General features: G+C 41.5%; 2 protein-coding genes and 5 non-coding genes across 12 annotated transcripts; 6 read left to right on the top strand and 1 right to left on the bottom strand.

Moving 5' to 3' along the window:
- The first annotated feature begins 3,095 nt into the window (after positions 1–3,095).
- Eif4a2 (eukaryotic translation initiation factor 4A2) lies at positions 3,096–9,219 on the top strand. Of its 5 annotated transcripts, XR_010051640.1 has the most exons (12): positions 3,096–3,211; positions 3,954–4,002; positions 4,087–4,219; positions 4,507–4,646; positions 5,379–5,547; positions 5,635–5,744; positions 5,983–6,126; positions 6,416–6,553; positions 6,804–6,893; positions 7,118–7,197; positions 7,621–7,729; positions 8,436–9,219. XR_010051640.1 is itself a non-coding variant. In XM_005006868.4 (11 exons), the coding sequence occupies exons 1-11, from the start codon at positions 3,183–3,185 to the stop codon at positions 8,578–8,580; spliced, it is 1,227 nt and encodes a 408-aa protein (XP_005006925.1). In that variant the 5' UTR covers positions 3,107–3,182; the 3' UTR covers positions 8,581–9,219. The 5 variants fall into 5 exon arrangements, 4 of the variants coding, with proteins under 4 accessions (XP_005006925.1, XP_063117281.1, XP_003477124.1 ...); XM_005006868.4 differs by lacking the exon at positions 7,621–7,729 and having other exon boundaries at positions 3,107–3,211; XM_003477076.5 differs by lacking the exon at positions 7,621–7,729 and having other exon boundaries at positions 3,136–3,211; positions 3,957–4,002.
- Positions 4,336–4,405, top strand: LOC111753629 (small nucleolar RNA SNORD2). The gene has a single exon (XR_002788427.1). It is a non-coding gene; the product is annotated as a small nucleolar RNA SNORD2 (small nucleolar RNA).
- On the top strand, positions 5,790–5,916 carry LOC111753666 (small nucleolar RNA SNORA63). The gene has a single exon (XR_002788451.1). It is a non-coding gene; the product is annotated as a small nucleolar RNA SNORA63 (small nucleolar RNA).
- On the top strand, positions 6,161–6,338 carry LOC111753627 (small nucleolar RNA SNORA81). The gene has a single exon (XR_002788425.1). It is a non-coding gene; the product is annotated as a small nucleolar RNA SNORA81 (small nucleolar RNA).
- Positions 6,603–6,734, top strand: LOC111753665 (small nucleolar RNA SNORA63). Its single transcript, XR_002788450.2, has one exon. It is a non-coding gene; the product is annotated as a small nucleolar RNA SNORA63 (small nucleolar RNA).
- LOC111753667 (small nucleolar RNA SNORA4) lies at positions 6,919–7,054 on the top strand. The gene has a single exon (XR_002788452.1). It is a non-coding gene; the product is annotated as a small nucleolar RNA SNORA4 (small nucleolar RNA).
- Positions 9,213–27,156, bottom strand: Rfc4 (replication factor C subunit 4). 2 transcript variants are annotated; one of them, XM_005006870.4, is made up of 11 exons: positions 26,907–27,156; positions 25,189–25,326; positions 22,267–22,345; positions 17,169–17,248; positions 12,541–12,660; positions 11,582–11,725; positions 11,118–11,238; positions 10,475–10,600; positions 9,653–9,733; positions 9,454–9,570; positions 9,213–9,379 (listed from the first exon to the last, which is right to left on the bottom strand). In XM_005006870.4, exons 2-11 carry the CDS (start codon positions 25,314–25,316, stop codon positions 9,284–9,286), a joined length of 1,092 nt encoding a protein of 363 aa, XP_005006927.2. In that variant the 5' UTR covers positions 25,317–25,326; positions 26,907–27,156; the 3' UTR covers positions 9,213–9,283. The 2 variants fall into 2 exon arrangements, with proteins under 2 accessions (XP_005006927.2, XP_063117282.1); XM_063261212.1 differs by lacking the exon at positions 22,267–22,345.
- Between the last annotated feature and the right edge of the window lie 106 nt (positions 27,157–27,262).

Consider the following 27,262-nt stretch of genomic DNA (forward strand, 5'->3'; position numbering starts at 1 on the left):
AGAAAAGCTGTTGATGGTCTAATGCTGACTTTGGCTCCTTTTGTCTTGCTACTGAAATAATGAGCTGGTGTGTACCTAGAATCCCAGCACTTGGGAAACTCAGACAGGATCACCTGAGCCCAGGACCTTAAGATCAGCCTGGCACCAAAGCAGACTATCTCAAAATACAAAAAAAAAAAAAAAAAAAAAAAAAAAAAGAGGAAAGAACTGCCTCTGGCTGTGAGGATGGAGACAGGTTCTGGGATCTTGTGTCAGCACAGGCACAGTTTAAGATTCCTAATGAGCTGGGGGTAGTGGTATGCAGCTGTAATCCCAGCACCCTGAGAGGTTGAGGTAGACGGACCACAAATTGGAGTCTGGGTAATTTTTGATGTGACCAATTTAATCATTAAAAATTTAAATTATTAAAAATTCAGCACCCTGAATGCTGGGATTACATGTGTATGTGTCACTATGCTCGGCATTTTTATGGTTTTCTGGAAGAGTATCTTCATTTTCCAGATGTATAGGATATATTGCTGAAGTATTAGGAATGAAGCATCCACCTTTGGGATTTACAGAAGATTTAGAACAGAGTGAACAAACAATGCAAAATTGTTAACAAATGGTAACTATGATAAGCATTTGGTATTTACTGCTTTATTCTTGCAAACTCTCGGTGGCATTCCTCCTGCTTCATCTTCCCAACTCTACAGTAGGTTTAATACTTCCCAGAATAAAAAATCTACTCCCACCTCAGAGCAGACCTAATACATCTGGGTGGAAGGACAGAGACACAGGCATTTGCATTTCAAATACATCTTCCCATTAATTTTTTTTTTCCTTTTGAGACAGAGATTCACTGTGTAGCTCAGGTTGACCTTGAATTCACTTTGTAGCAAAGATTGGTCTCAAATTCACAGCAGTTCTCCTGTCTCAGTTTCTGCTGTTTTGCCACCCCCTTTATCATTTTAAATTTTTTTCTTTTTCTTTTTTTGGTGTGGTGCTAGGAATCTAATCCAGAGCCTTGCACATGTTGAGACTAGATTTTTACCACTGAGCTGCCCTCGCCCCCAGCTCTCATACCACAGTGTTAGTCCTCTGATCTGAAGGACAGCAGTGTCCTTTTATTTTAGTCTTTTTTTTTTTCTTTCTTTTTTTTTTTTTTTTTCTTTTTTTTGTCTTTTTCCTTTTTACCGGTACCAGGGATCGAACTCACGACTGCCTGCTTGCAAGGCAGGTGCTTATGCCGCTGAGCTAAATCCCCAGCCCCTATTTTAGTCTTTTGAAGGGTAGAGAAAGTTGTATGGTTGTGCGCACATGTAATCCCAGCACTCTGGAGGCGATTCTTTTCAAATGTGTGAATTAGACATGTAGAGACAAGAGGTACTATGCCACACTTACTAAATAATATTAGTAAGTAATGATTAGATCTGAAACATAACTTGAACAACTTTTTTTTTTCTTCCTATTGTACTGACAACTGAACCTAGGGCCTTCACACTGAGCTGTATCTTGGTACTTTTTATTATTTCATTGTGAGACATTGTGTGACTTGCTAAGTCATTGAGTTGCCCTGATTTGGCTTGAATTTGGCAGCTTCCTGCCTCAGCTTCCCAGAGTACTGGAATTAGGAATTATAGGTGTGCACTACCACACTGAATTTCCAGTATGCTTTTAAAACTTGAAACTCATTTGACACGTGTAATCTAAAAGTCAGCCTTTGATGACTTCCTGAAGCCACAGCATCTAGTGGAATAGTTAGGTAACGCTAACCCTTAGGAAAACATTGGGCAAGTAGATATTAATTGAATGATTTCACGTTAAGACTTAAGAGACACTATAGATTAGTATTTAGTATCCGATTCAGTACTCTTAGATCACAAGATACTTTTAGTTGATTTCAAATGAAACAAGGTCTCTGATCATCATTCTCTGAAAAGGTCTGGCATCGCCTCCAATCTGAATTAGAACATCAGAGAGGTGCATGAGGGGCAGGATCATTAGGGTGAGGGACATTCCAGTACTGATTTTTGTCACAGTTACTGGCATGGTAATAATTTTCAACAGAAATGATTTCTTGATGTGAAATGTTATTGACAGCCAAATGTCTTCTCTAACATAGAAAATTACTTTGGTTCATTAAGCAGACTTTAGGCTGGTCTTTTTAAGTGACACAATGTTGCCTTGAGTATCTTGCACTGTTTTAGAAGCCCACGAATACAAATACTCCTTTTTAGTAAGCCGCCTGTGTTGCTCCTAGCTGAAACATGCCGCCCAAGCGGCCTTGCGGTTTATCTAAGCAGCACGTTTACTTGCTTGAATCTCAAGGCATCAATATCTCACATGAGAGGCAATTAAAACTGTCTTAAAACAAACACCCATTGAGATCAGGATCCAGGCCTATCTGGTCCGAGAGAGCACTCAGCTCTACCCGCCAGAAGCGTCCCCTGAAATTCCGGCTGCCAGGACCCTCGGTGGTCCTGAGCGTCCCTGCCGCTTGCAGGCGTTAATCACGGCCCCGTCGGTCATCCTCTGCACCGGCCAGTTCAAATCCTTAGCATTACTGGGAAAAGACCGAGGGACGGCAGAGGCGACAGAAGAGCAGCCAGCCCCGAGGCGTCCGGCGGTGACGCGGCCGGCCGGGCGGGTTCGGGGGCGCGCGGGGCTACCACCTTCCCCGGCAGGGACGCGGTTCACACCGCCAGGACTCAACAGTGGCGGGCCCCACGCACGGCACGAGTCCCCCGCGGCGCGCAGCACGGAGCCTTCGTTCTTCCGGCACCCGGGGGAGCCGGGCAGCCCCGCAGCCGCGCGCCGCACGCCGCACGCTTCCGCCGCCCGCCTCTGCGTCGGGGACGCGGAAACCCCGTAGGAGCAGGGAGGGCGGGCGGGGACGCGAGTCTCTTCACCGCTGCTGCAATATTCTTCCGCCGCAGAACAAAGAGTCCCAGGCCGCCTCCGGGCCTCGATATTGGCGACCTCACTAGTAGTATGGAAAAAATAGGAAATCTGAATTTTTCTCGTTGACTCGCTTTGGGCTTTTACCTGAGGTAACAACACCAGGGTCCTAATTTTGTGACCGACCGGAGGGCTACAAGAAAATTCCTCCGCGCGAAACGGGTTCCGGCCGCGAGGCTATAAAAAGCGGGCGGCGCGGTGCGGCTGTCTTTTCAGTCGGGCGCTGAGTGGTTTCTCGGATCATGTCTGGTGGTTCTGCGGATTATAACAGGTATGGCGCCCTTTCGGCGGGAGGCGTTGAGTGGGGAAGGTCACGGAGCGCCTGGCGTTTTCGCGGGGGGCCTGGAGGTAAGGAGCTACAGCTCCACGGGCGTCTCTAGGGCACAGGTCTTCTGTGCCTTTCGAGAAGCTTCCATCATGGGAAGGGCTACGGGGCGACAGGTCGAGGGGACGACAGCATTATGGTGACGGGGACTCCAAAGGCGCTTGAGAAGCCTGGCGCCTTTGCCACCCTGTGGGACACGGCGTCTCGTAAAGGGCCGTGGCGCAGCCCGCGTTAAGCGCGGTGCGGCAGGCGGCCGACGCATGGTTTTCGGTCCTCAGCCCGGCTCGGGGCCCTGCGCCGTAGCGGAGGGGGTGGTGGCCGGGAGCCGCCGGGACGGGCCGCGGGGGCGCCGGAGGGCGGTTGGCAGCGCTTCGCCGGCCGCCTCGCCCGCGTCAATCACCCGGCTTGCGCAGAGTTGGGGGCGGAGCTCGGCGCGTGGCGTTCTCGCGAGAGCCTTGGCTCCCGAAACGGGAGCGGCCCCGCACGGGCGTGCGGGGAAAGGGGCTGGTGGGTGGCGGAGCGCGGTGCCCGCGTCCGCGGTGCCAGCTTTGTTAGCTGTCGGAGGGCAGAGTACACTGGTGGGGAGGAGTGATGTGACAAAGCGGGTCATAAAAGGCAGGCGCGCTTTAAAGGTGGGGCACAGGTGGCTTGGGGAAGGGATGTTGCCTAACTGCAGTGTTCTTGCCAGCAGAGAACATGGAGGCCCAGAGGGAATGGACCCCGATGGTGTCATCGAGGTAAGAAAATGGGTGTGGGGCTTGGATCTGTGACATGGTGGGTGCTTGGCATCCGTATTTACGTTAGTGTTTTTCGACTTACAGAGCAACTGGAATGAGATTGTCGATAACTTTGATGATATGAATTTAAAGGAATCACTTCTTCGGGGCATCTATGCTTACGGTTTTGAGAAGCCTTCAGCTATTCAGCAAAGAGCTATTATTCCTTGTATCAAAGGTAAAAGGAAACTCGTTGGCTCTTTAAGAAAGTAAATTCAGTGTTCCACGTAGACTTTGGAGCATAAAAGGGAAATCAACCGCAGGGGGTCTACTACCACCTCTCTGTATTCCTAAAAGTGAAATGATGGCAAATCATCTTTCGGGACTGAACCTGAAATGAAGAGAATACTCTTGCTGATCGCTTAATTGTTTGGGCATAATTCATGTTCCAACTGGAATACATGGTGTGAAGTAGAAGTGACAATTTGATGTGGGATCAGTAAATATGTATCCTACTTTTTTTAGGATATGATGTGATTGCTCAAGCTCAGTCAGGTACTGGCAAGACAGCCACATTTGCTATTTCCATCCTGCAACAGTTGGAGATTGAGTTCAAGGAGACCCAAGCACTAGTATTGGCCCCCACCAGAGAACTGGCTCAACAGGTATTGATAGTGTAGTTCAAAAAAAAACTGCTTGCGTGTTGCATAGGTTTCAGGTTTCACAACTGTGAAGAATTTAAAGCTTAGCATAACTCGGTCCTATCAGAGCCCCCTCTTAATTTTCTGTGCATGCAGGGAGTATTTGTTCAAAGATAAGCAGGAACTGGGTGTGTAGGTATGTTTTTTAGGTTTGTATGCTGACATTTGAGAATCCAAAGTGTTCTGCTCAGGGTGGACTAATCCAGATTTGAAGATTGAATGCAGTTGTGCAACATGAAAACTGCAGTGACATGTTACCATTTGACTGTCTCAGTAGTTTGTGATGCATCTGTTGCATGCTATGTTTTCAAAGCTCACTGTTGTATTGGCTTTGAAGTAAACCTAATAAAGCAGTGGGCTTTATTAAGGTCCAGATCCGAATAAGACTCAGTACATTGTGGGAGGAAAAAACCCCAATTATTTGCCCTATTGTATTTATGGAACTTGGGTTTATTAACAAATTATTACACAGTGAAGGATAATATAGGGAATGATTTCTGGGGCAATAGGATCCCAAACAACTGCACAAAACATTAAAGAGAGTGTTAGCTTGAAACAGGTCAGTCTTGTTTGAAGCTTAAAAGGGGTGTTATGCTCTGCATGCTTAGAAGCTGTTGGCCGACCAGGTATTTTGCCATTATGCTTTGGAAGTTAGTTTATTCTATAGGGTAATAATTATGGTCTTTTGGGTTTTAGATCCAAAAGGTAATTCTGGCACTTGGAGATTATATGGGAGCAACTTGCCATGCCTGCATTGGTGGAACAAATGTTCGGAATGAAATGCAAAAACTGCAGGCTGAAGCACCACACATTGTTGTTGGAACACCAGGGAGAGTATTTGATATGTTAAACAGAAGATACCTTTGTAAGTGTATTTTAAGTGTATTGCTTGTTGTAATTGTCAAATCTTGGAGAATCTGGAGATGATACAGTATGACTTAATTATTAACAGCTCCAAAATGGATCAAAATGTTTGTTTTGGATGAAGCAGATGAAATGTTGAGCCGAGGGTTTAAGGATCAAATCTATGAGATTTTCCAAAAACTAAATACAAGTATTCAGGTAAGTTTTATTTTATCCCCTCATAGTTAAAGGGATTAGATTTTAATGCAGGTACAGTTACAATATAACTGAAGTGTTCTATTGTCGTTCCCCCTGCTTAAAGTATTTGATACATTACTATCTCTGTCTAACATCATTCCATGGTGAGACAGAGACGCTTGGTCTCAAACATTTTTTTCTTGACTTTCACTGAAAATTACACTACGAGCTTGTGTGACAACATAATCATTGTCTCCAGGTTGTGTTGCTTTCTGCCACAATGCCAACTGATGTGTTGGAAGTGACCAAAAAATTCATGAGAGATCCAATTCGGATTCTGGTGAAGAAAGAAGAACTGACCCTTGAAGGAATCAAACAGTTCTACATTAATGTTGAAAGAGAGGTAATTTGATTAGTTAGAAATACAGCTAGATTTTACCTTCTTGTATAAGCACTGTGCTAAAATTGCAGAAACTAGGATCATGTCTTGGTTTTTGTAATAATGCTAGCAGAGTACACACAAGAAGAAAAGTAACTGCACTAGACCCTAAAGACTGGGGTGGACCTCTTTCTTAATGTCCAGTGTCCTTTGTCTTAAGGTTTGGTGCAATATGTCTTCAGGCTTACTGTTAAAAATTCTATTGAAAAATGTGACTGTCATTGACTGTAAATTTTTCTTTGAAAATACCTAGGAATGGAAGTTGGATACACTTTGTGATTTGTATGAGACACTCACCATTACGCAGGCTGTTATTTTTCTCAATACGAGGCGCAAGGTGGATTGGCTTACTGAGAAAATGCATGCCAGGGATTTCACAGTTTCTGCTCTGGTAAGTGGTGGTACTAGTATTGCTGAGGAGAATAAACATACATTCATTAAAGCAGGATTCAGACTACAGCATGGCTGTAAAGTGCTGTGCTGTCGTTCCCCCTGCTCAAAATAAAGTTGTTTCTTAACTATACCTGTCTGCCATGCCTGTGTAGCAGCCAGGGACGCTTGGTCTCATACATGATGAAACTGCAACTTGGCCTACAGGTGATTCTTGAATTAGCTTACTGCATTTGTTTACATTCATACAGCATGGTGACATGGATCAGAAAGAGAGAGATGTTATCATGAGGGAATTCCGATCAGGGTCCAGCCGTGTTCTGATCACTACTGACTTGTTGGTAAGGTTTTTAAATTTTTTCTAATCTACCAAAAGTTAAATTTCAAGGGTAAAGTTTTTAAATAAGCTTTACCAATCTAGGCTATTTGGGAGACTAAAAGACCACACTCCACAGTGAACTATACCACTCAGTATAGTTCATTACTATTTTGTGGCTACATTACATAGGTAATCCAGTTTTTTAAAATTTGATCAGAGTTTTGAACATACTTCTTTGTGCTTTAGGCTCGTGGAATTGATGTGCAACAAGTGTCTTTGGTTATAAACTATGATCTACCTACCAATCGTGAAAACTACATTCACAGGTGAGCAGAGCATCCTGACCATTTGTGTAGCTGGCGAAATTCATGTGTATTCCTACGAACTGTAGGAAAGGTATGGTCAAATCAGGGTGTAGATTGTTTGAAAAGAGCAGTTTAGTAAGATACAGTTAAAATTACACTTGGGAAGACTGGCCAGAACAGAGCAAAGTGGGAAAACTTGTAACTATGACCAGATTGTGCATACATACAGATGACTTGACGTTGCTTAGGTCTTGAGTTTTATTGTTAGTGATGCTCTTGTCTATGTGCTTTTTTTTTGGTGATTTTTCTGTAGTTGGGGTTTTTCTTGGTGTGCTTGATAGCATTTTGAGTGATCCCTGGTTTAGTCATAGTGGCTTTATCCCTAAGTAAATTGGAACTGTACTTTGTTATATGATGTAAAAAAAGACTTTTTAAAAAATACAGGAGTCGATAGCAGCAGTTGATGACGAGATGGCGCTCAGAAGCGGCGTTGACGTAATTTAGGACGTGGAGTCATAAGCGAAACAGCACTGTTTGAATAAAGAGCGAGTCGGTATTTATAATTTGTTTTTCTTTTGTCATGATTATTTGATATTGTAAGTTGTTCCAGCCCAGGCATTTCATGTTGGCATTTCTACTAGGGAGCGTAAGGTGGTTTGTTGTCTGGTTTGTGTAGGAAGGTTGAGTTCTTTTGGAGGTGAACACGTTTGAGTAATTGAGTACAACGTGTGACACTGAGCAAACAAAAGCAGTGATGAGTTTGGGTCACCATACCAAATCTGTTTTCCCACTGAAAACATTTTAAGTTTTAGAAATTAGTTAACCTTCAGCATTTGTATTTACAGTTTACAGTTCCAGAAGTGCGTCGAAGTGGATTACATAACTGTTCTTTTGTTTTATCCCTGGTGTTCACATCTGTCCCAGGCTGACAACTGCTCTTGGCTGGCCCACTTTGGTATGGGCTTTAATTTCACTACCCCAAACACAATACTGTCATCTGCTTTATAGTAATGCTCAAGATGCCTGAAAATCTCATTTTGCAGCCAGACAAGTCTTTGAATCCTTTTTGGCACTAACTGCAAAGTAGTATTTTTTTTCCTCTACACACTGATTTGGCCGCTAGTGCTCCAATTAGAAGCACGAACTGTAACCTTTAAGTAAACTGCAGCTGATGGTTAACAAGTGGATCCTCATGTTCAGTAGTTCATACAGTATGTGAGAAGTAACATTCTCATTGTCGTTTTCTTTCTCTTACACAGAATTGGCAGAGGGGGTCGATTTGGGAGGAAAGGTGTGGCTATAAACTTTGTTACTGAAGAAGACAAGAGGATTCTTCGTGACATTGAGACTTTCTACAATACTACAGTGGAGGAAATGCCCATGAATGTGGCCGACCTTATTTAATTCCTGGGATGAGAGTTTCGAATGCAGTGCTCGCTGTTGCTGAATAGGCAATCACAACGTGCATTGTGCTGCTTTGGGAATTTTTGAATCTTGTCTCAATGCTCATAACGGATCAGAAATACAGATTTTGATAGCAAAGCGACATTAGTCGTGAGCTCTTGTGAGGAAAGTCATTGGCTTTATCCTCTTTAGAGTTAGACTGTTGGGGTGGGTATAAAAAGATGGGGTCTGTAAAATCTTTCTTTCTTAGAAATTTATTTCCTAGTTCTGTAGAAATGGTTGTATTAGATGTTCTCTATCATTTAATAATATACTTGTGGACTAAAAGATATAAGTGCTGTATAAAATCAGCCAATTATGTTAAACTAGCATATCTGCCTTTATTGTGTTTGTCTTTAGCCTGGATAGAAAGGCCTTTAAAATTGATTTTTTTTTAAGGAAGCATTTGAATGCATTTTGTTTTGGTATTGTATTTATTCAATAAAGTATTTAATTAGTGCTAAGTGTGAACTGGACCCTGTTGCTAAACCCCAGCAAGCAATCATATTCTAGGTAGGGTTAAACCCCCAGTAAAATTGCCATATTGCACATGTCTTAATGAAGTTTGAATGTTAAATAAATTGTATATTCACTTTATAAGGTGGTTTGGTCATTTTTATTTTCATGTTCTGTATTACAAAGCATCTTTGAGCCAGTTTTCAGGCTAGCAATTCTGAGTTAATTGCTGCATTAGAGTTGCACAGATGCTTATCAATTGCAGGTATTCATCAGCACCATCTGTTAAACATTTGTCAACTTCCTAGAAGAAAAATATATTAAGGTTAGGACATTTCTAGCCACAATTGCTTCTTATACTGCCCAATGTCTACTCACAGCAAGTTTTTCTGTAATGATGGACTTCTGTTTATCAGAAAGGTTATCGTTCTCTACAACTGCATCATGAAGCTGGCTGACAAGCTGAGTTGCTGCGTGACCCTCATTTATCAGGTCCTGTAAAAGAGAAAAGGTGACCACAAAGTCCCCGACACCCCCCCCCCCCATTTAGTTAAGACTATGACTTAGTACTCAGTACCTTTACTGCAGCTTCTAGTTTGTCAAAAGAGCCACTCTTACATGCAGCAAATATTCCACCGATTGTCTCAGCTGGGATGACCTTTGGGGTAGAGGCAATTTGGATATCATGTACTTATTTCAACTTTGTTCCTAGGGTAGGGAACTATTATATAGTCTGTGCAGTACTTAGCCATCCTGTGGCCCTCAGCATGTTCAATGGGCCAAGTAATGTGACAGAAAACTTACCAGTTAAAATGTCCTAGAACCCTAAGTTATGAATGTCCTGTAAGTTAGTCATGTTCTGTTTATACAGCTGGCTCTAATCAGCACCATGAACAAAAATCATTTGATGAGCTGTTACAGTAAACGTCATTTTCTAAATGGAATTTAGAAAGACATACGTATACGAATAATCCAGACATACAGTGAGCCAGGTGTAACATTTAAAAGCTAAGGAGTCATCCAGTCAGGCAGTTTACCATGGGCCCATCTCAGAAAAGCTGCGGGGAAGCTGTAAAGTGCCTGGATTCAGTCTCTGCAAATACATCATTTTGCATAAGGAATTTCTGTCCGTGCCCTATGGATGTCAAGGGATGTGTTTGGGAGAAAACTGTAGGTGAACACCATAATTACTGAAAATCAACTGTGCTGCAACTGGATTTTACAGCTGTGTGATGTGTGGTACATGCCTGACATCTGAAAGCCGGTGTCAGTCTCTTTCCTCTCAAGTATGGGTAACTCCCTAGTGATTTACTACACTTTCTTGTATAGTCTTTTGCACATAATTTTCTAAAAGCCACAAAAATGTCAACTATAATTTGAAAATACCTAGTGTTCTTACCCCAGCAATGTCTGTGATCACTTTTTCCATGACTTCCTTTCCACCTGTTAATCGAGTAGCACTCTGAAGAAATGTGATGGCCTTCCTTAAGTCTCCTTCTGACACTTTAACAAGATACTCTATTCCCTGAAGACAGAAGAGCTGTTTTTAATGTGTGATCACCAGTTAAAGTTTTCTGAGTTTAAAGAAAAATGATACAGTATGTTTCAACCTAGAATTGGGGAACAAAATACTTGTTTCTAGAGGAATATCAGTTGTACAGTGGTAGAAATTGATCAAGGCAGCATCTATCCAATGAATAGTGATGTATCAAAACTGGTAGAGATGGAAGATCTTCCATACTTGGACTATTTGCTGGATCATACCAAGCAAAGAAAATTCAAGTTATTGTAAATTCTATGATGAGTAAGGGCTATACATTTTCTTATACCTGGGCTGCTAGTTATGAGTCTAAAAACTTGTTATGCAGAGATTTACTGCAGAATAAACATATGAAATCTACCAGTCTCTAAAGTACCAGGTAAACCAGCTGAAATCTCTCCAAAAGCAACAGCAGCTCAACCTTGATTTCCTAGACATCCCAACTGCTGCTTCACACAGCTCAGCTGATCCATATGGAATCCTCAAAGGGGCTCAGAATTACCTCGTTGCTAATTTTGACATTTTCCTTCTCAGCAATGTCTAATAACCGCTGCTGTTGAATTTTATCTGAGAGAGGCTTAAAGCGGAACTTTGAACATCTAGATGTCAACGGTTCAATTATTCTGAAAAAGATTGGAAAAACCATGTTGTTGGTGTCTCAAGAATTTTCCAGACTTTGATCAAGAACAAGTAAGGTTTGATGGAGAAATTAGTGCAGTATTGAAAATAAATTTTTCTCTCCCTGGGGGGTTTATCAAAATAGATCGCCTGACAGCAAATACTCAAAACAGGAAAAAGAACTTGGAATGTTCTAATACATGATTTTGAAGGGAAAGAAAGGCCAGCAGAACTAATTATTATAACACTGTACTGATGTATAGAAATGTCACATGGCACTCCATAAATAGGCACCATGTGTCGGTCAGAAAAGCTGCCCAGGCTCTGCGGTCAGGGCAACCTACGCACCGGCTGACGTAGTTACAGATGAGGCAGAATCGTGTGGTTTTAGACTCCTTCTCCATGGTGCGCCTCAGGGCTGCCTGGGCAGCCGAGGTCATAGAGTCCGCTTCATCCAGAATCACAATCTTAAAAGGAGGACACGGCTTCCCGCTAATTCAGAGAAACACGGAGTGGAGCATTAATACGTATAGCTTTTAACAGCTTTGGTGAGACACAGAACAATTCATGGAAAGTGTACACAGTTCAGTCATTTCAGTGTGTGACAACTCCCTTATTTATAGCGGTGTGTTTTAAGAATACAGTGGATACCTGAAACCAGATAGTATCAAACCTTACACAAACCGTTTCTCCCTACATATAGGTATCTATTAGTGCTATTTTTTTCTGTCTCCTCCGTCCCTCTCTTCCTTGGCAGGACTGTGCCCAGGGCCTTCACACTGAATTACATCCTTAGCGTTTTTTTTTTTTTTTTTTTTTTTTTTTTGAGACAGGGTCTTATTAAGTTGCAGCAGGGCTTGAACTTGTGATCCTCCTGCCTCAGGCTCCCAGAATGCTGGGACTGCAGGCATATCCCACCATGCCCAGCACCTAGGATACCTAAATTTATAAATTAATTTTGGCTGGAATAATGGCTGGAAGCCATTAGCAATTACTTAAAATCAAACAGTTGTGGTAACAATAAAATTGACAGGATTTCTAATCCTGTGTTTGGCAGCTACTGTTAGGTAAAACAAGGGTGCCTGGAACACGAGCACTGATGCCACACGACCCGAGAACTGAGAACCGAGACGCGGCCGGAAGTTGAGCGCATGCGCGGCATGGACATACCAGGCACACTCAGCTGCTCCTCGCAGAGTATTAGCAAGCGGATCTGGGAATTGTTCCAACACATGAACTTTTGGGGATTCATTCAAACTACAACCCATAATGTCACGCTATGGAGAAGCAAAGGCAAGTTCACTTACTCTGAACGACTTCCTGAGACGGCTAACTGAGCAAAATTTTTCACTTTCTCTCGAACTACTTGTATTCCTCGTTCATCGGATGCATTTAACTCAAGAACTCTTGATCGAAACAGGTCAGGCCTATTTAAAAATGAAACAAATATGTAACATAAAGCATACAAATAACCCAGGCCTAAGTCATATTTTAACATTCATACACTTTGGTTTAGAATCCACCTAACAGATATAAGACATACAATAATTTATTTTCTTTTGCAAAGTCATGCAATTAACATTTTGGTTCCTTCCCATTCATTAGAAAATGTAGATTATTATATAGCAAGTAAGATTTTAGGACAATTTTCCACTTATTTTCTACAATAAACATCTTGCAGTATCCATTGTAAATGTCATTTTTTTTGTGGTGGCTGGTTTCATCTGTTCTTGTAAATGTCATTTTAATGGCTAGATGATGTTTTTTAATTTACTTAACATTCTTCAAATGTTACACATCTAGATTTAAACATGTTTCAGTTCAGCACATTTTGAACTAGTTCCATAGAAGGGAGAGCTCTTGGGGAAATCACTGCATTAAACGTGAGCAGTTGTGTTTTCTTTCTTGCAGTGCGGGAGGATTAAACCAAGGTCCCTGTTCATGGCAGGCAAGAGCTGTATCACTAAGCCATACCCCCCAGCACAAACGATTTTTAAAGTGTATTTTTTTTAAAGTTAAATGACCAAAAGTAGTATGATATCACTGTAGAGAAGTCTGAATAATCTAAAGACAATAAAAATACCCAGCATTCTCTGTCAAACCAGTTTTGAAACTTCCCTTTAATCTCTTTACACATGTACACACACAGACACACACAAGGAGAAGATGGCCTGGGGTACAGAGTGCCACAGTGCATAGTGAGCCTTAGGTTCAGTGCAGAGCACAAAACAAAGACCCCACCACCCCACAACAGTAATGATTTTGTCACACACTTCTTTTTCCTAATTAGCAACGTATCTTAATCATTCTTCCAACATAAACAGGAAGCTTGTGCACAGATATTCTATCTGAAACCACAATTACAATTAAAAAGTAAATTTATAAGCTTTTTTTTTAAAATCAAGGACAGATATTATTTTATAAGGGATATACAAAAAGTTACATAATCTGGGCCGAGTTACTCCAGGATACACATGACAATAATGAAGGAATTAACAGTTCCATTAATGATTACATTGCTAAATTAGTTAAGCTGGAACCTGAGTTGTGCAATCAAAAAAGCTCTGAGGAAGAAACGCTGCTGTCTGCTAAGAGGCTCACAGCAGCTTCTCTCGTCTTCCTTCACATTCTGACACAACTAATTAGCCTAACCAAAGGTCGATGCTCATGGCAGGTAAGAGCTGAAAATCCAAGTTAACTTCCAACTTCCCAAAACCTACAAGCCTGTGGCTGACCTGAAGTCTTAGTGATAACAGTCAATTAACACATACTTTGTAAGTATTATAGACAGCAAAAAACAGGTGTAAACTTTAAGACTGTTCTAAAGATACATAGTTTACTGGAAAAACTAACTTTTTAGGACCGACTGCTCAACAAAGAGATGATTAGCATCATTTTTTTTTTTTTTTTTTTGGTGGTACTGGGGATCTGAACCCAGGGATTCTGCACTGAACTTTCCCAGACTTTTTAAAAAAGTTTTTGTAAAATGGGGTTTCACTAACTTGATAAATTAGGCAGAGTTTGAACTTGTGATCCTCCTGCTTCACCTTCCCATGGTGCTGGGATTATAAAGCATACCTGTAACATCTGAGCTCAGTTCAACAGCAACAGGAAATTATAAAAGTATGGCATATACTACAGTTCACTTAATGCAGTTATAACTGAATACTGTATCTTCTACATTTCCCTTGACTGGATGGCATCACGCATGGTTTATGATTTAAAAGAAAAATGTGTACCTGTTTGGAGTACATGATGCTTACTTTACCCCAGGGAGTGGGAACACGTACTGAACATATCTGCTTCTTTTTATTCCTCTTCTCCTCCCACCATTTCCTTCCTTCTGCCTCTAGATCCTCTCTCCCTATTTTCATTATCATTATTTTTAGTTCATGCTTCCGACAGAGATTATATTCACTGAGAGTAATCAGAACACGTACACGATGCATCTTACCATTTGTTATAGCCCCGTCTCTTCCCCCTCCTCCCTACCCTCAGACTCTTGGTCCTCTTCCCATGTGCAAAAGACCTCCCTGTTTCCATTTATCAGTTTTTTATTTTGCTTTTTATTTGTACTTTGGATTGCTCGAATGAGAAAGTATACAGTATTCGTGTCTGACATATTTCACTTAACACTGTTTCCAAAGTGTTTTCCTACAAATGTCCCAAGTTTAGCCTTCGCTTTACCTTACTATTCCATTAGGTGTAGATGCTACGTTTCTTTATTCCTTCATCTGCTGACTGACATATAAACACCTTCCTACATGTAGCTATTATGAATGGTGGTGCTATAAACATTGGCACGCATGGATCTCTGTAATATGATGTCTTTAGCTCTTTTAGGAAGATACCTGGAAGGAGAATAGCTGGGTCAAATAGAATTTCTACTTTTAATTTTGGAGACGTCTTCATATTGAGTTCCATAATGGCTGTGCTAGTTTATATTCCTACCTGTAATGTAGAAGGGTTCCGTTTTCACTGTAGCTGTGCTAGCATTTGTTGTTATTTTTCTTTTATTTTTTTGTTACTAGAGTAGAACTGACTTTGCACTTGCCAGGCAAGCGCTGGGCTGCTGAGTCACATCCTAGGCCCCTCAGCATTTGGTATTTTTTTCATTTCTTGATCAGCATTTTTTTCTAGTGAGTGATGAAATCCTAAGGGTTAATTTGCATTCCCCTACTGGCCAAAAATGTTACACATTTTTTCATATATTGGTGATTTCTGACAAGTGTCATTTATTTCACTTGCCCATTTTTTGATTAGGTCTTTGGTAGGAGGGAGGAGAGGACTTCATTTTCATTTTTTTTTTTTTTAAGAGATGGTCTTGCTATAAAATATGTAGCCCAGTTTGGCCATGAACTTCCAGCAATTCTGCCTCAGCCATCTGAGTGCTGGGACTATAGGTTTGTAATATATTCAATTTTTGGAGGTGGAGTGGAGGAGGGCCTAGTTTTTTCTGAGTGCTTTACATATTCTAGGTATTAGTTTTATTTAACTTTGAAAACACTTCAACATTCAAATAACAGGACATTGCAGACTAAGTACATTCTTGAAATTTCATGGATTCTGTGGCTTGGTTTGTGTTTATATATATGTTTTGTATATTTTATAGCAAATGATAAAAACTTATCTACAAATATTTTATAGATTTATGACATACCTCACTTTTTCTTAAAAAATGTGATAGTTCTTTGAGACAGGGTCTCTCTCTGCAGTTCAGGCTGACCTTAAGCTCACTTTGTAGCCTAGGCTGGTCTCAAACTCAAAACTATCCTCCTGCCTCAGTCTCACGAGTGCTGGGATTACAGGTGTGAGCCACCATGCCTGGCTTTTTTTTGTTGTTATTGTTTTTTCCTTTTTGAGACAAGGTCTTGCTATGAAGTTCAGGCTTGCCTTGTGCTCACTTTGTAGCCTTGGCTGGCTTGGAATTTGCAATGATCCGCCTGCTTCAGCTTCCTAAATGCTGGGAGGCATGCACCACCATGCACATCTTTTTTTTTTTTTTTTAATTTTTACAAATCTCAAAAAAAAAAAAACAAAAAAAAACTCCGAAAAACAAAAAACCCATTCAAAGGTCAGCTACACAACTTCTTTTTTTTTTTTTTTTTTTTTTTTTTTTTTTGTCTTTTTCATTTTTATCGGTACCAGGGATCAAACTCATGACTGCCTGCTTGCAAGGCAGGCGCTTATGCCGCTGAGCTAAATCCCCAGCCCCCAGCTACACAACTTCTAATATTAAGGCTTCTTCACAATAACTGGTTAAGCCAAGACAGTTGGTCTAGGAAAAGGAGTCTTCAGGGTTGTCATAGGGAGGCTTTTCGGTGAACTTGGAATCATATTCATACCTACGACCAGCCCTGCTCACACTCGAACCTGAGGGCAAGGAACTGGCTGAGCCACTCAAGGCTGGGCCTCGGAGTCCAGAGCAGAAGGAACGCAAGATACCAAGCTACTGCAGATGCTACTACAGAGCCACAGTGACTCATAAAAAGGATGGTGACACTGCAGTGTGACTGGCGATCACAGATCCTCTAGCTCCAAAATCAACACGAAGACGTCAGAGATAGTGACAAGAATGAAAAGAAACCACAAGCTCCCTGAATTCAGTATGGGCAAACATTCGAGCCAGGTTCAGAATGAAGGGTGTAAAGGATGTAGGAAACTAATTTATTTGGGAGAAGAGGATGAAATGAGTCCATGGAATTAACATGAAATAAAAATAAACCCAAGGACCCCAAGGAAAAACCAAACGCACAGTTTGGTTGTTTTGTTTAGCTTTTGGTGCGGGGGAATCAAACCCAGGGCTGGGCCACACTAGGCAGGTACTATAACATGGAGCTGTATCCTTGGTCACAAATGCACGCAGTCAGAGCACACACAGCGGTACCGAAGATGCGTGGTGCTGAGAGAGACTCACAGAGTGAGCCCGACTTACCCAAAGAGTTCTCGAGCTGCTGCCAAAATAGTAGACGTCTTTCCCGTGCCAGGTGGCCCGTAAAACAAGAGGTTGGGGAGCTGTACGAATTAAATTTTAGGTTTTATAAGTCGCATGTTGGCACAAGTAGATGAAAGTCATGACTGCAAGGGTCTCTGCAGTGGTGCAACTACATCCCCCGGAGAGCATGTATGTTATGTGCTAACCATGCAGATTTCTTCACATAACTGGAAGCTCCAAGCACTGCTTTTCACATACTATCATTTTTTTTTCCTACAACATCTTTCTAATCTTTTTTTTTTTTTTTTTTTTGGCACCGGGGATCAAATTCACGACTGCGTACTTGTAAGGCAGGCACTTATGCTGCTGAGCTAAATCCCTGGCAAAGTATTTTTTCTAATCTTTTAAATGGAATCAATATTTATGTTTGCTCCACAGCTGATGTACTAATTTCAAAGCAGGAATTAGAAATGTTTTATTTTTTAAGGGAATTTCAGGCTTCTGTTTTGCTCAAATTGAGTGAGACTTTATCTACACACAAATGTCAAATGTTTTGAAGGGAAAGCAGACCAAAAAAGTAATGGCATTTGGTCACTACTAAGGATAAAGGACTACAAAGAGACAAGAGCTTTCAATGAACTACAGCTCTAAAACAGAAACATTAAAAAACAAAACAAAACCACATACAAGAAACAAAACCTGACCGTGTTAAGTGCTAGGCACTACTCAACATCATCATTATGCACCCTGTAAGGATGACTGCAAATATTGTAGAGTTCATCTGAAAAATGAAGGTTAAGATTAAATAACTAGGGCCGCAGATGTAGCTCAGCAGCACAGCGCCTGCCTTACAAGCACAAGGTCCTGAGTTCAATTCCCGATACAAAAAATTAAATAACTTGATATCACCTTTTATACTGCCTACCCAGCCAGCTGGGATTTTATCAAACAGAGGCTCTGCAGTGAGGACAGATAAACATACTCTAATTCTAATGAGCTCTGTTATGGAACTGTGTAATCTTTTGTTCTGTATCTCTTCAGACAGGAATTGCTGCATATAGGAAACTAGAGGCAGTAGAGTTCATTTGCTTTCATTCTCGCGTCGTCTCCCCTTTCATGTTCATTCGTTCTCTACCTGCATCAGCTACTGAAAATTAATGGCTGGCTTCACATCCCACTTAGGAAAGAAAAGCAGACAAACCACATGCAAGCTGCACCATGCCCTGCCTGGACTTCCGTGACCTGCCCGTTACCTTCTTCTCCTGCCTGGCTCCACTTACAGTGGCCTCCAATGGCCATGCACTTTGTGGCCTGCGTGGAGGTCCCTATGGTCCACAGCCCGACGTCACTGCTTCTGCCTGGCCAACTCAGAAGGTACTGCAAGCTGGAAGCCCTGCCTGACCATCCAATCTAAAGTGGGTCTCCTCTCTTACTCACTCACTGGTGTTCACTAATTTCCATCTGCATTGATTTATTACTGCTTATGTCACTGTTGGGTTAGCTGTGAAATACCTGCCTACTTCCCTAGATGGTTCCCTTTTACAGGCCAAGAACCTTATTTGTTCCATTCACATCTGTATTTTGCCAAAATAATGAAGCAACATACAGACAGTACGTGGATTCAGAGACTGTTAACTGTTACACAGGTAACGCGAAGCCTAAGATACAAACCAGCAAAGCCAGGCATGATGCTGTCATTCCAGCACTGGGGAGGCTGAGGCAGGAGGATCACTGCAAGTTCAAGACCAGCCTGGGCTACAAAGTAAGCTCAAGGCCAGCCTGAACTGACTAAAGAGACCATAGCTCAAAAAGACAAGATAAGACAAGACAAGAAAAAGAAAAAAAAAAAGCAAGCAAATACCTCTTAGGCTTCTTACTAAGGTTTTAACTAGTATTTTGATGTGTGTACTTTAACATTTTTAATGATTCACCCAGATAACTGCAACAAACCGCAATTTAAATTCTTTAAGATAAAGCCAGGTGTGACGGTACACACTGTAATCTTAGTACTTGGGGATGTTGAGGCCCCAGTAATGGAAAAACAAAACAAGCAAACAAAAAAGGGGATTGTTCTCATTATATTTGCCTAAAGAGTTGAAAATACTAGTAATGAAATTGAGGGCCAGGAATTTAGCTCAGTGGCTCAAGCACTTGCCTGGTAAGTGTGAGATTGTGAGTTCTATCTCCGGTACCAAAAAAAAAAAATGTGTGGCTGGTCCGATGGCAGTGGGTTATCAGAACTTATTTTTTTTTTTTTTTTTGTCTTTTTCGTTTTTATCGGTACCAGGGATCGAACTCACGACTGCCTGCTTGCAAAGCAGGTGCTTATGCCGCTGAGCTAAATCCCCAGCCCCGGGTTATCAGAACTTATTAACATTAGTGTCACTAAAGTTGGTATACCACCCCCCCCCACTGCTAAATTTGACTGGCTTTAAAAAAAAAAAAAGAAAGATGTGTACTAGTAATTAAATTGAATCTTGTCTTACAATCTGCTTAAATACTATTGTTCAATTAAAAGCCAATTAGTTTTATAAAATTAAAAAGCAAAAGAGTAACTGAATCAAAACAAACATGGTAAATACAAAGATTTTAAAGTTTCATGACTGTAACTTCTTTCAAAATATTTACGATACATTACACGTAAACATTCTTGACTTAAAAATCCAAAAATCTGAAATGCTCCAAAATCCAAAATTCTTTGAGGGCCAACATGATGCCATAGTGTTTAATTACCCTAAGCCCATTATGTTCTCACTGTATTAATAAATGCCATGTTTTTCACTGTTAGTTCATGAGTGTATGAATAAATACAGAAAGTCACTGCTAGTTGGCAGTGTCTAAATTCAGAGTCAGGGATGGGCTGCCAAACAACCATGGAGTAGACCCAGGGTGGCCGACATACATGGAATTATTAAAGCATTACCTAAAATTCCTTTCGGGGTATGCGTATCACAGAAGGTATCTTATGTGAACACAAATGTTGTGGTTTGGATTGGTCTGAAAGTCTTCCCAAAGCCCGTGCGTCCCCATGCTGGGAGTGGCAGCCTGCTAGGTGGCAGGGCCTAGGGGAAGATGTCAGGCATTCAGGAGTGTGCCCTGGAAGGGTACTCGGGGACTCCAGCCCCTTCCCGTCTCTCTCACCCTCCCAGCAGCCAGGAAGCCAGCAGCTCTGTCCACCGCCTCCTTCCCACCATGGTGCACTGCCTCTCCACAGGCCTGGAAACAACAGAGCCGAGCACCCAGCACCTACAGCCAGAGTATCTTCCCTTTACTTTAAATCTTTCCTTTAAAGTTATGTCAGATCAAGTTTTGTCACAATGATGGAAAGCTGATTGATGCATCAGGAAAAAAAATCCCAAATCCAAAACACTTGGGAGCATTTGGGTAAGAGAAGGGATATTTAACCTGTTCTGTAATTGTAGGAAGAGAACAGCAGCAGCAGAAACCTAGGAAACTTCTAACTAAAAGCAGCCAGGTTAATGAAGCACATCCTAACCTTAAAACAAAAACACATTTTAAGGCTGGGCCTGGTGGTGCACGCCTGTAATCCCAGCACTCAGGAGCCTCAGGCAGGAGGATCACTACGAGCTCAAGGCCTGTCTGGACTACCAGAGAGTTCAAGGCCAACCTGAGCTGCATAGCGAGACCCTGTTACAAAAAACCAAAAAGAAAAAAACAAAAAAACCCATTATCCTACTTCTTTAAAAAAAAACTGATGTGTGTGTGTGTGTGTGTGTCGTATTTTGAGACACGGTCTCACTATGTAGTTCAGTCTCGCCTTGAGCTTACTTTGTAGCCCGGCTGGTCTTGAACTTGCAGCAATCTTCCTGCCTCAGCCTCCTGAATGCTGGAATTACAGATGTGAGCCACCATGTCCAGCTAAAACTTTTTATTTTTATTAGTAAATGTGGGCAGTATATAACAATTATGTTCACTATGGGGAATTGGTACATGCGTATTACACATCTAGACTCTTAAAAATCTATTGTTTACTTATCTATGACTTTTCTCTCTGGTCACTGAGTTCTGTTTTTTTTTTTTTTTTTTTAAATTTTGAGACAGGGTCTCATTGAAAGTGTCCATGCTGGGCTTGAGCCTTGTCTCAGCCTCCTAGAGTGCTGGGATTACAGGTGTACACCACCACACCCAGATCTTCACTGAGTTCTTAATGCACCTGGACACTTCATCATGCAGGATTTAAAATCACTAATTCTTTGTGTAAGTTTATTTCATCTCTGAATAAGCTAAGACATGAATTACTCCATATTTTACCCTATACAGCACAGTAGGAAACACAGTGCTATTAGAATAAAACGCTCAATGCTTTTTAAAAAATACTGTAATTCAAACCAAATTTTATTTTATTTAATTGGTTCGAGGGATCAGACTCATGACCTTGTAATTGCCAGGCAGGTACTTACACCCCTGAGCTAAATTCCCGGCCCTCAAATCAAATTTTAAAGCTAGGGGAACAAAACTTTTAAATCTCTGGCTGCTCTTTGTAACATATCATTGTCTATAATTACTTTCTTTATTTGGTTTGCTTTTCTGCATCAAATAAAAACTCTTTAAAAAAAGATTCTAGCCTGTCTTGTTCTTTGGTCTTTACTTGAATGCTGAACAGTGAGAAGCAGTCATGGCTTCACAAACTCAAATGTCCCCCAAAGGTCTTATGTTGTTAAAGGGTTGGTTGGCAGCCCACGGCATGCTGGGAGATGGAACCTTCAGGAAGTGAGGCAGCCTGTGGCATGCTGGGAGGAGATGGAAACTTCAGGAAGTAGGGAGTAGGCAAACCATGTGTTTCTATCACAATGCACTGTGCTACCATGGGTCTAACAAACTGTAGACTGAAACTATGAGCCAAACAAACCTTTCCTCCTTTCAGGTATGTTAACTTTGTCACTGCAGTAGCAGAAAGCTGCCTACCACAGACTTTTGCTAAGTACTTACTCAGCTAGTCATCACCAGGCAGATAGTTACCAAGGACTTACTGTATGTGTCGTATGGTATTTAATGGAGGCAAAGGTTATGAACAAAGGAAGAGGGCAAATAAATCAGGTTTTAAATCTCCTAGTGACATAGACAATCCCTTACTCACGTCAGCTCCTTCTAAAGATTTTTTCAGCACTGCAACCACTTCTTCTTGGAAAGCAACTTCATCCACACACTTGGGGCGGCTGCAGTTGGGGCAGAGGAGAGGCTACTGAGTATATTACAGGAACCACAGAAAAGTTCCTTCTGCTAAAACCCATTAATTCTCATACATTGGTCATGAAATGTGAGACAACTGTGTGTACACAGATACCTCATTATTTATCTTAAGCAAATACATTTTGAAGTAAAATAATTTTTCAAATAAAGCTGCATTGCTCATATTAAAAACTAAGCAAAAGGATTTTAAAAAAATTTTTCTCTTTTTTGAGACAGGGTCCAGGCTGGTCTCAAACTCATAGGGATCCTTCTGCCTCAGCCTCCTGAGTGCTGGGACTACAGGTGTGTGCCACCACTCCTGGCAAATTTTATTTTATATATCACAAATATCAATGGCTAAAAATTAAAGTAACACTTGCCAAGAAAGTGATGTTATATACAAGACAAGATCATGACAAAAGGGAAACAGTTAACCTGAGGAGAGGTAACCATTACAGTTAATATATAACTACTTCTGTAACTATATTATTATAACTATTAACCATAACAGTTAATATATGTTAATTGGTTAATACTCATTTTTTCTATCTCCTAACTACATCATAAAAGGGAGACCTATTCATTAAGAGCTAATGAAAAACAAGTAAAACCAAAATGAAGTAGAATAATATGCAACTTTTTTGGTTGAGGTAGGGTCTTGCTATGTAGCCCAGGCTGGCCTTGAACATGTGTCGATCATCCAGCCCACACCTCCCAAGTGCTGGGATTACAGGAGTACACCTCTATACCTGGCAATAATTTTCATCTTATATCAACCACAATCTTCCAGCAATTTGCCAAAATGATGAACACAAAGAGAAAGTGGAGGGGACCTGGATGTGTGTTCTTTAGGCCTTTCAGAAAACGTGGGGTTGTTCTTTTGGCCGCAGACATGCCAATCTACAAAACGGGTGACACCATAGATATCAAGGGGATGGGTGCTGTGCAAAATGGAACACCACACAGATGTTACCATGGCAAAGCAGGAAGGATCTGCAGTGTTATCCAGCATGCTATTGGCACTGTTGTAAACAAGCAAGTTAAGGGCAAGACACTTTTAATTTTTCACATAAAGCTGCACTGCTCATATCAAAAATTAAAAAAAAGGATTTAAAAAATTTTCCCAAGAGGGTTAATGTGTGCACTGAGCACCCTAAACTAAAAGCTGTCTTGACACAGTCAAGATAGCTTCCTGAAACGGGTGAAGAAAAATGATCAGAAAAAGAAGGAAGCCAGAAAGAAAGGCACCTGGGGTCAACTGAAAGGCAGCCCGCTGGCCCAGAGGCTGTGCTGAGGGAGGACCAATGGGGAGGAGCCTAAGCTGTTGGAAACTTTTCCCTGTAATTCTTGGCATAGGCTGGGGGTGGAGCTCTGACATTCAGTACTAATTGGTGGCTAAGTGCTCAAGGCCCTACTTAAAAAGGAAATCACTTCAGCTAAATAAATGGAAGTCCATTTCGGTTAAATAAATTGTTTAAAGAAAAAATATCATTTATTGACGATTTTTAATTGAAGCTGGAAAAAAGTTAAATCCCCAGCCTTAACTAATCCAAAGTTCTTTGATTCTTCTTTTTCTTTCTACCTCCTTCCCTTCTTTCCCTCTCTTACTTTTTAAATTTTTACTTATTTAAAAACTTTCCCCCTTCATTTCTTTTTGCAGCACTGAAGACTGAACCCAGGGATACTTTTATCACTGAACTGCAACCATAATCTTTATTATTATTTTAAATTTTGAGACAGGTCTCCCTAAGTTGCCCTGGCAGTACTCAAACTTGCCTCAGCTTCCTTCATTGCTAGGATTAAAGGCACCTGCCACCATACCTGGCTCAATTCATAGTTTAAGACAACTACCCAGGTTAATGCCAGGCAGGAATTATGTCAGTGGATATTACTATTATTATTTTGTGTTTTTGAGACAGGGTCTTGCTATGCAGTTCAGGCTGCCCTTCAACTCACTTTGTAGCTAAGGCTTATTTTGAATTCACAGCAATCCCCCTGCCTCAGCCTGCCAAGTGCTGAGATTACAGGCGTGCACCAGCACACCGGCTCTGTCAGTGGATGTTGTTAACAAAGGTCTAATATTTTAATACTGCAAGAATTAGACATGTAAAGAAGAGAGTATATGAAGAAAGAATGTAAAGAAGAGAGATATAAGGCAAGAGAGGACAGCAGAGACTACAGCAAACCGAGGGATCCACAACCTTCCCAAAGTGAGAAGCAGGATTCAAGTGCATCTCGAGTGCTGTCTGTGAGAACCTGCACTCAGCTGATCTGACTGGATAAAAATCTAGACTCTTGTGGTCACATAATGTCTTATTACATCACTTAGTGACAATTTAAGTGTCCCGTCTTTCTTTCCTTCCTCCCTGTGTGCAGTGCTAGGAATCCAACCCAGGACCTCACACGTGCTAGGCAAGTGGTCTACCACTAACCTACATACCCTAGCCCTCCAGTATTGTCTATGCAGAAACAATGTATGCACAAGTAAAACCAGCAACAATTTCTATGTACTGTATTAGTAATAAAAAGAGGGACAGATTATTTGGATTAAAGTAGAATTCTTGAGCAAGTACTCATAGAAACTTTGTTTCCTTTACTTCTGTACCAGCTCCTCCAACAACAGATTTTAGTTTTCAGGGTCTTACTTGACTTATAAAAAAGGGAATTAAACTATATCACATCTTTCAGTTTCAAGGTTCTGTGACTTACTTGATTGGGTGATTTTCAAGCACAGCATCTTAACAAAGCAAATAATTCCCTTACATTAAAAAAAGTGATTAGAATTACACGTATATATTAGTTATTTCAACAAAACCACAAATGTCCTTACTATTTTTCCACCCATGGGATAGGTTTTGCTTTCTTGTTCTCTCCACTGCTCCCTGCAGTGGCTGTGACGCCTCGATCCTTGGCTGATGGTTTTGTCGTGATCGATGTTCCTTTGAGAAATGCCTGCATGGTTACTTCACTTTGACAGGCACAAGGCAAAAAAAGAAAAAAAAAAAAAATCATTGCGAAGAAAGTAAGCACACACTCAACTTTGCGCAGAGACATCTGTAATTACTTAATAGAGGACGTTACTCCCTGGTGCTCTGAATGCACTGTACTGAGGGCTGAAGGTCATATAAAAAGCTAATGTCCTCAAGGAACTTACAATCTATAGCAAGGGTGATAGAGAACAAAGAAAAATCGCACTAGAAAAAACATTAATTTCAAATACACTGACAAAATGTAATGTCACTGATGGTCAAATTGTACCCTGGTCTCTGTCCACCTCAGTGGTGGGCCTAGCTCTAGCCCACACCTAGTGGGCTACAAGGGGTGGGGTACAAATCAGAGCCTTCACTATTCTTGGGCCCAGCCCTCCACTCAAGGGCCTGTTTTGCTGGCAAACCAATGTCCACCTTTGGAGATCTTCTTTTCGGTGGTGAAGGATGGAGGATTCCATTATTCAAAATGGAACATGGTGACAAGTTTAACTGAACTCAAAATAATACAGAAAAGAAAACTTTTTAAAATTCCTACAAAATCCCACCAAGAAGATAGTTACTACTGTCACTTAGGTAAACATTTTTGTGGGTTGTCTTCAGCATTTTTTTTTAAATAAAGCATCATTAGCTTAAATATCCCTAACACTAGCGGAGACTTTTAAAAAATTATTTTAGAGAAAAAAACCAGTAAAAACAATAATACAGAATTTCATATCAAGCTAATAGACACTGCATATTTTTGTTATCTTCAAAGTAGTTGCTCAGAGTGCAAGATACATGCAATATATAAGCACAAACCGTTCTTTTCAATGAACTAAAATAAATTAGTAGTATATTATCTTAGCTATCTTGTATATACACATATATATACTTTATACATATATATACATACACACATATATATATGTACTTAAAAAAAAAAAAACTTCCTTTTCTCCTTTTCCCCATCCCAGCTGTTCTTTTCTTTTGAGCAGATTGTTTATTTTCTGTGCCCACCTCTTGCTATGTAGTTCAGGCTGGTCTCAAATTCACTACATAACCCAAACTGGATTTGCGACTTGCAGGCATGCACCACCATGCCCCGCCCCGCCTTAGTGACAATTCTTTTTTTCTCCCCATTGCTGTCTGCGCAGTGCCTGGAACAGTGTCTAATATGCACTAGATGCATGACATTTTGTGAATGATTTATCACCTGAGATTCTGAAAAAGGAGCTAAATCCTATAAGGCAAATAAATGAAACAAAAGACCGCAAACACGTAGCTTTGCGCTTGGAACTTGGGTATATACACAATAAAATAAGATACGTGCACTGCTAAGATCTGTAACCAGCTAGGGCTTTAAAAGCTTTAGGATTGCTCCATCCTTGCCACGGCTGCTAAAGGGTGCTACATCCCGAAGCAGAGCTCTGTGCTAGGCGGTGCGGAGGCATCACTTCACCCAGAGGTGCCGGGGTGGGTATGGCAGGGTTGCCAGCCTAGAGCTAGTGCAGATGAAGACCTCCAAGAAGCAGTAAGGAAGAAAGGAGAAGCCAAGCTCTGAATTTCTGCAGCCGATCACCTGCAAACGGGCTTCCCGCGCGGGACCCGCAAGGCCTGGGCCTCTCAGCTGCTCGTCTGAGTGGCGAGCGCGTCACCGGCAGGTTTCCGGAGATTCGGGATGGGGAAACGACGAAGACAGTCGCGAAGGCTTAGTTCCGTCCTCCAGTACCGGAATAACCGGCCAGGTGAGTTGCAGTCGCGGCAGAATCCAGACCGCCCGCATTTCCCGCCACCCGGGGCCGCGCAGGGCAGGGCGGGAACGCGGGGCGTGCGTCACTTCCGGCGCCCGCCCGCGCGGTGTATTGTGGAACCTTGAGCCGCACAGATGCTTACGGATTCCTGCCCTGGAGCCGGCGTAATCCGGGAGGTGGTAAT

This window comes from Cavia porcellus, unplaced genomic scaffold, assembly GCF_034190915.1.
Source record: "Cavia porcellus strain 051 isolate PalLab524CR breed Dunkin Hartley unplaced genomic scaffold, mCavPor4.1 scaffold_14, whole genome shotgun sequence".
Classification (NCBI taxonomy): domain Eukaryota; kingdom Metazoa; phylum Chordata; class Mammalia; order Rodentia; family Caviidae; genus Cavia; species Cavia porcellus.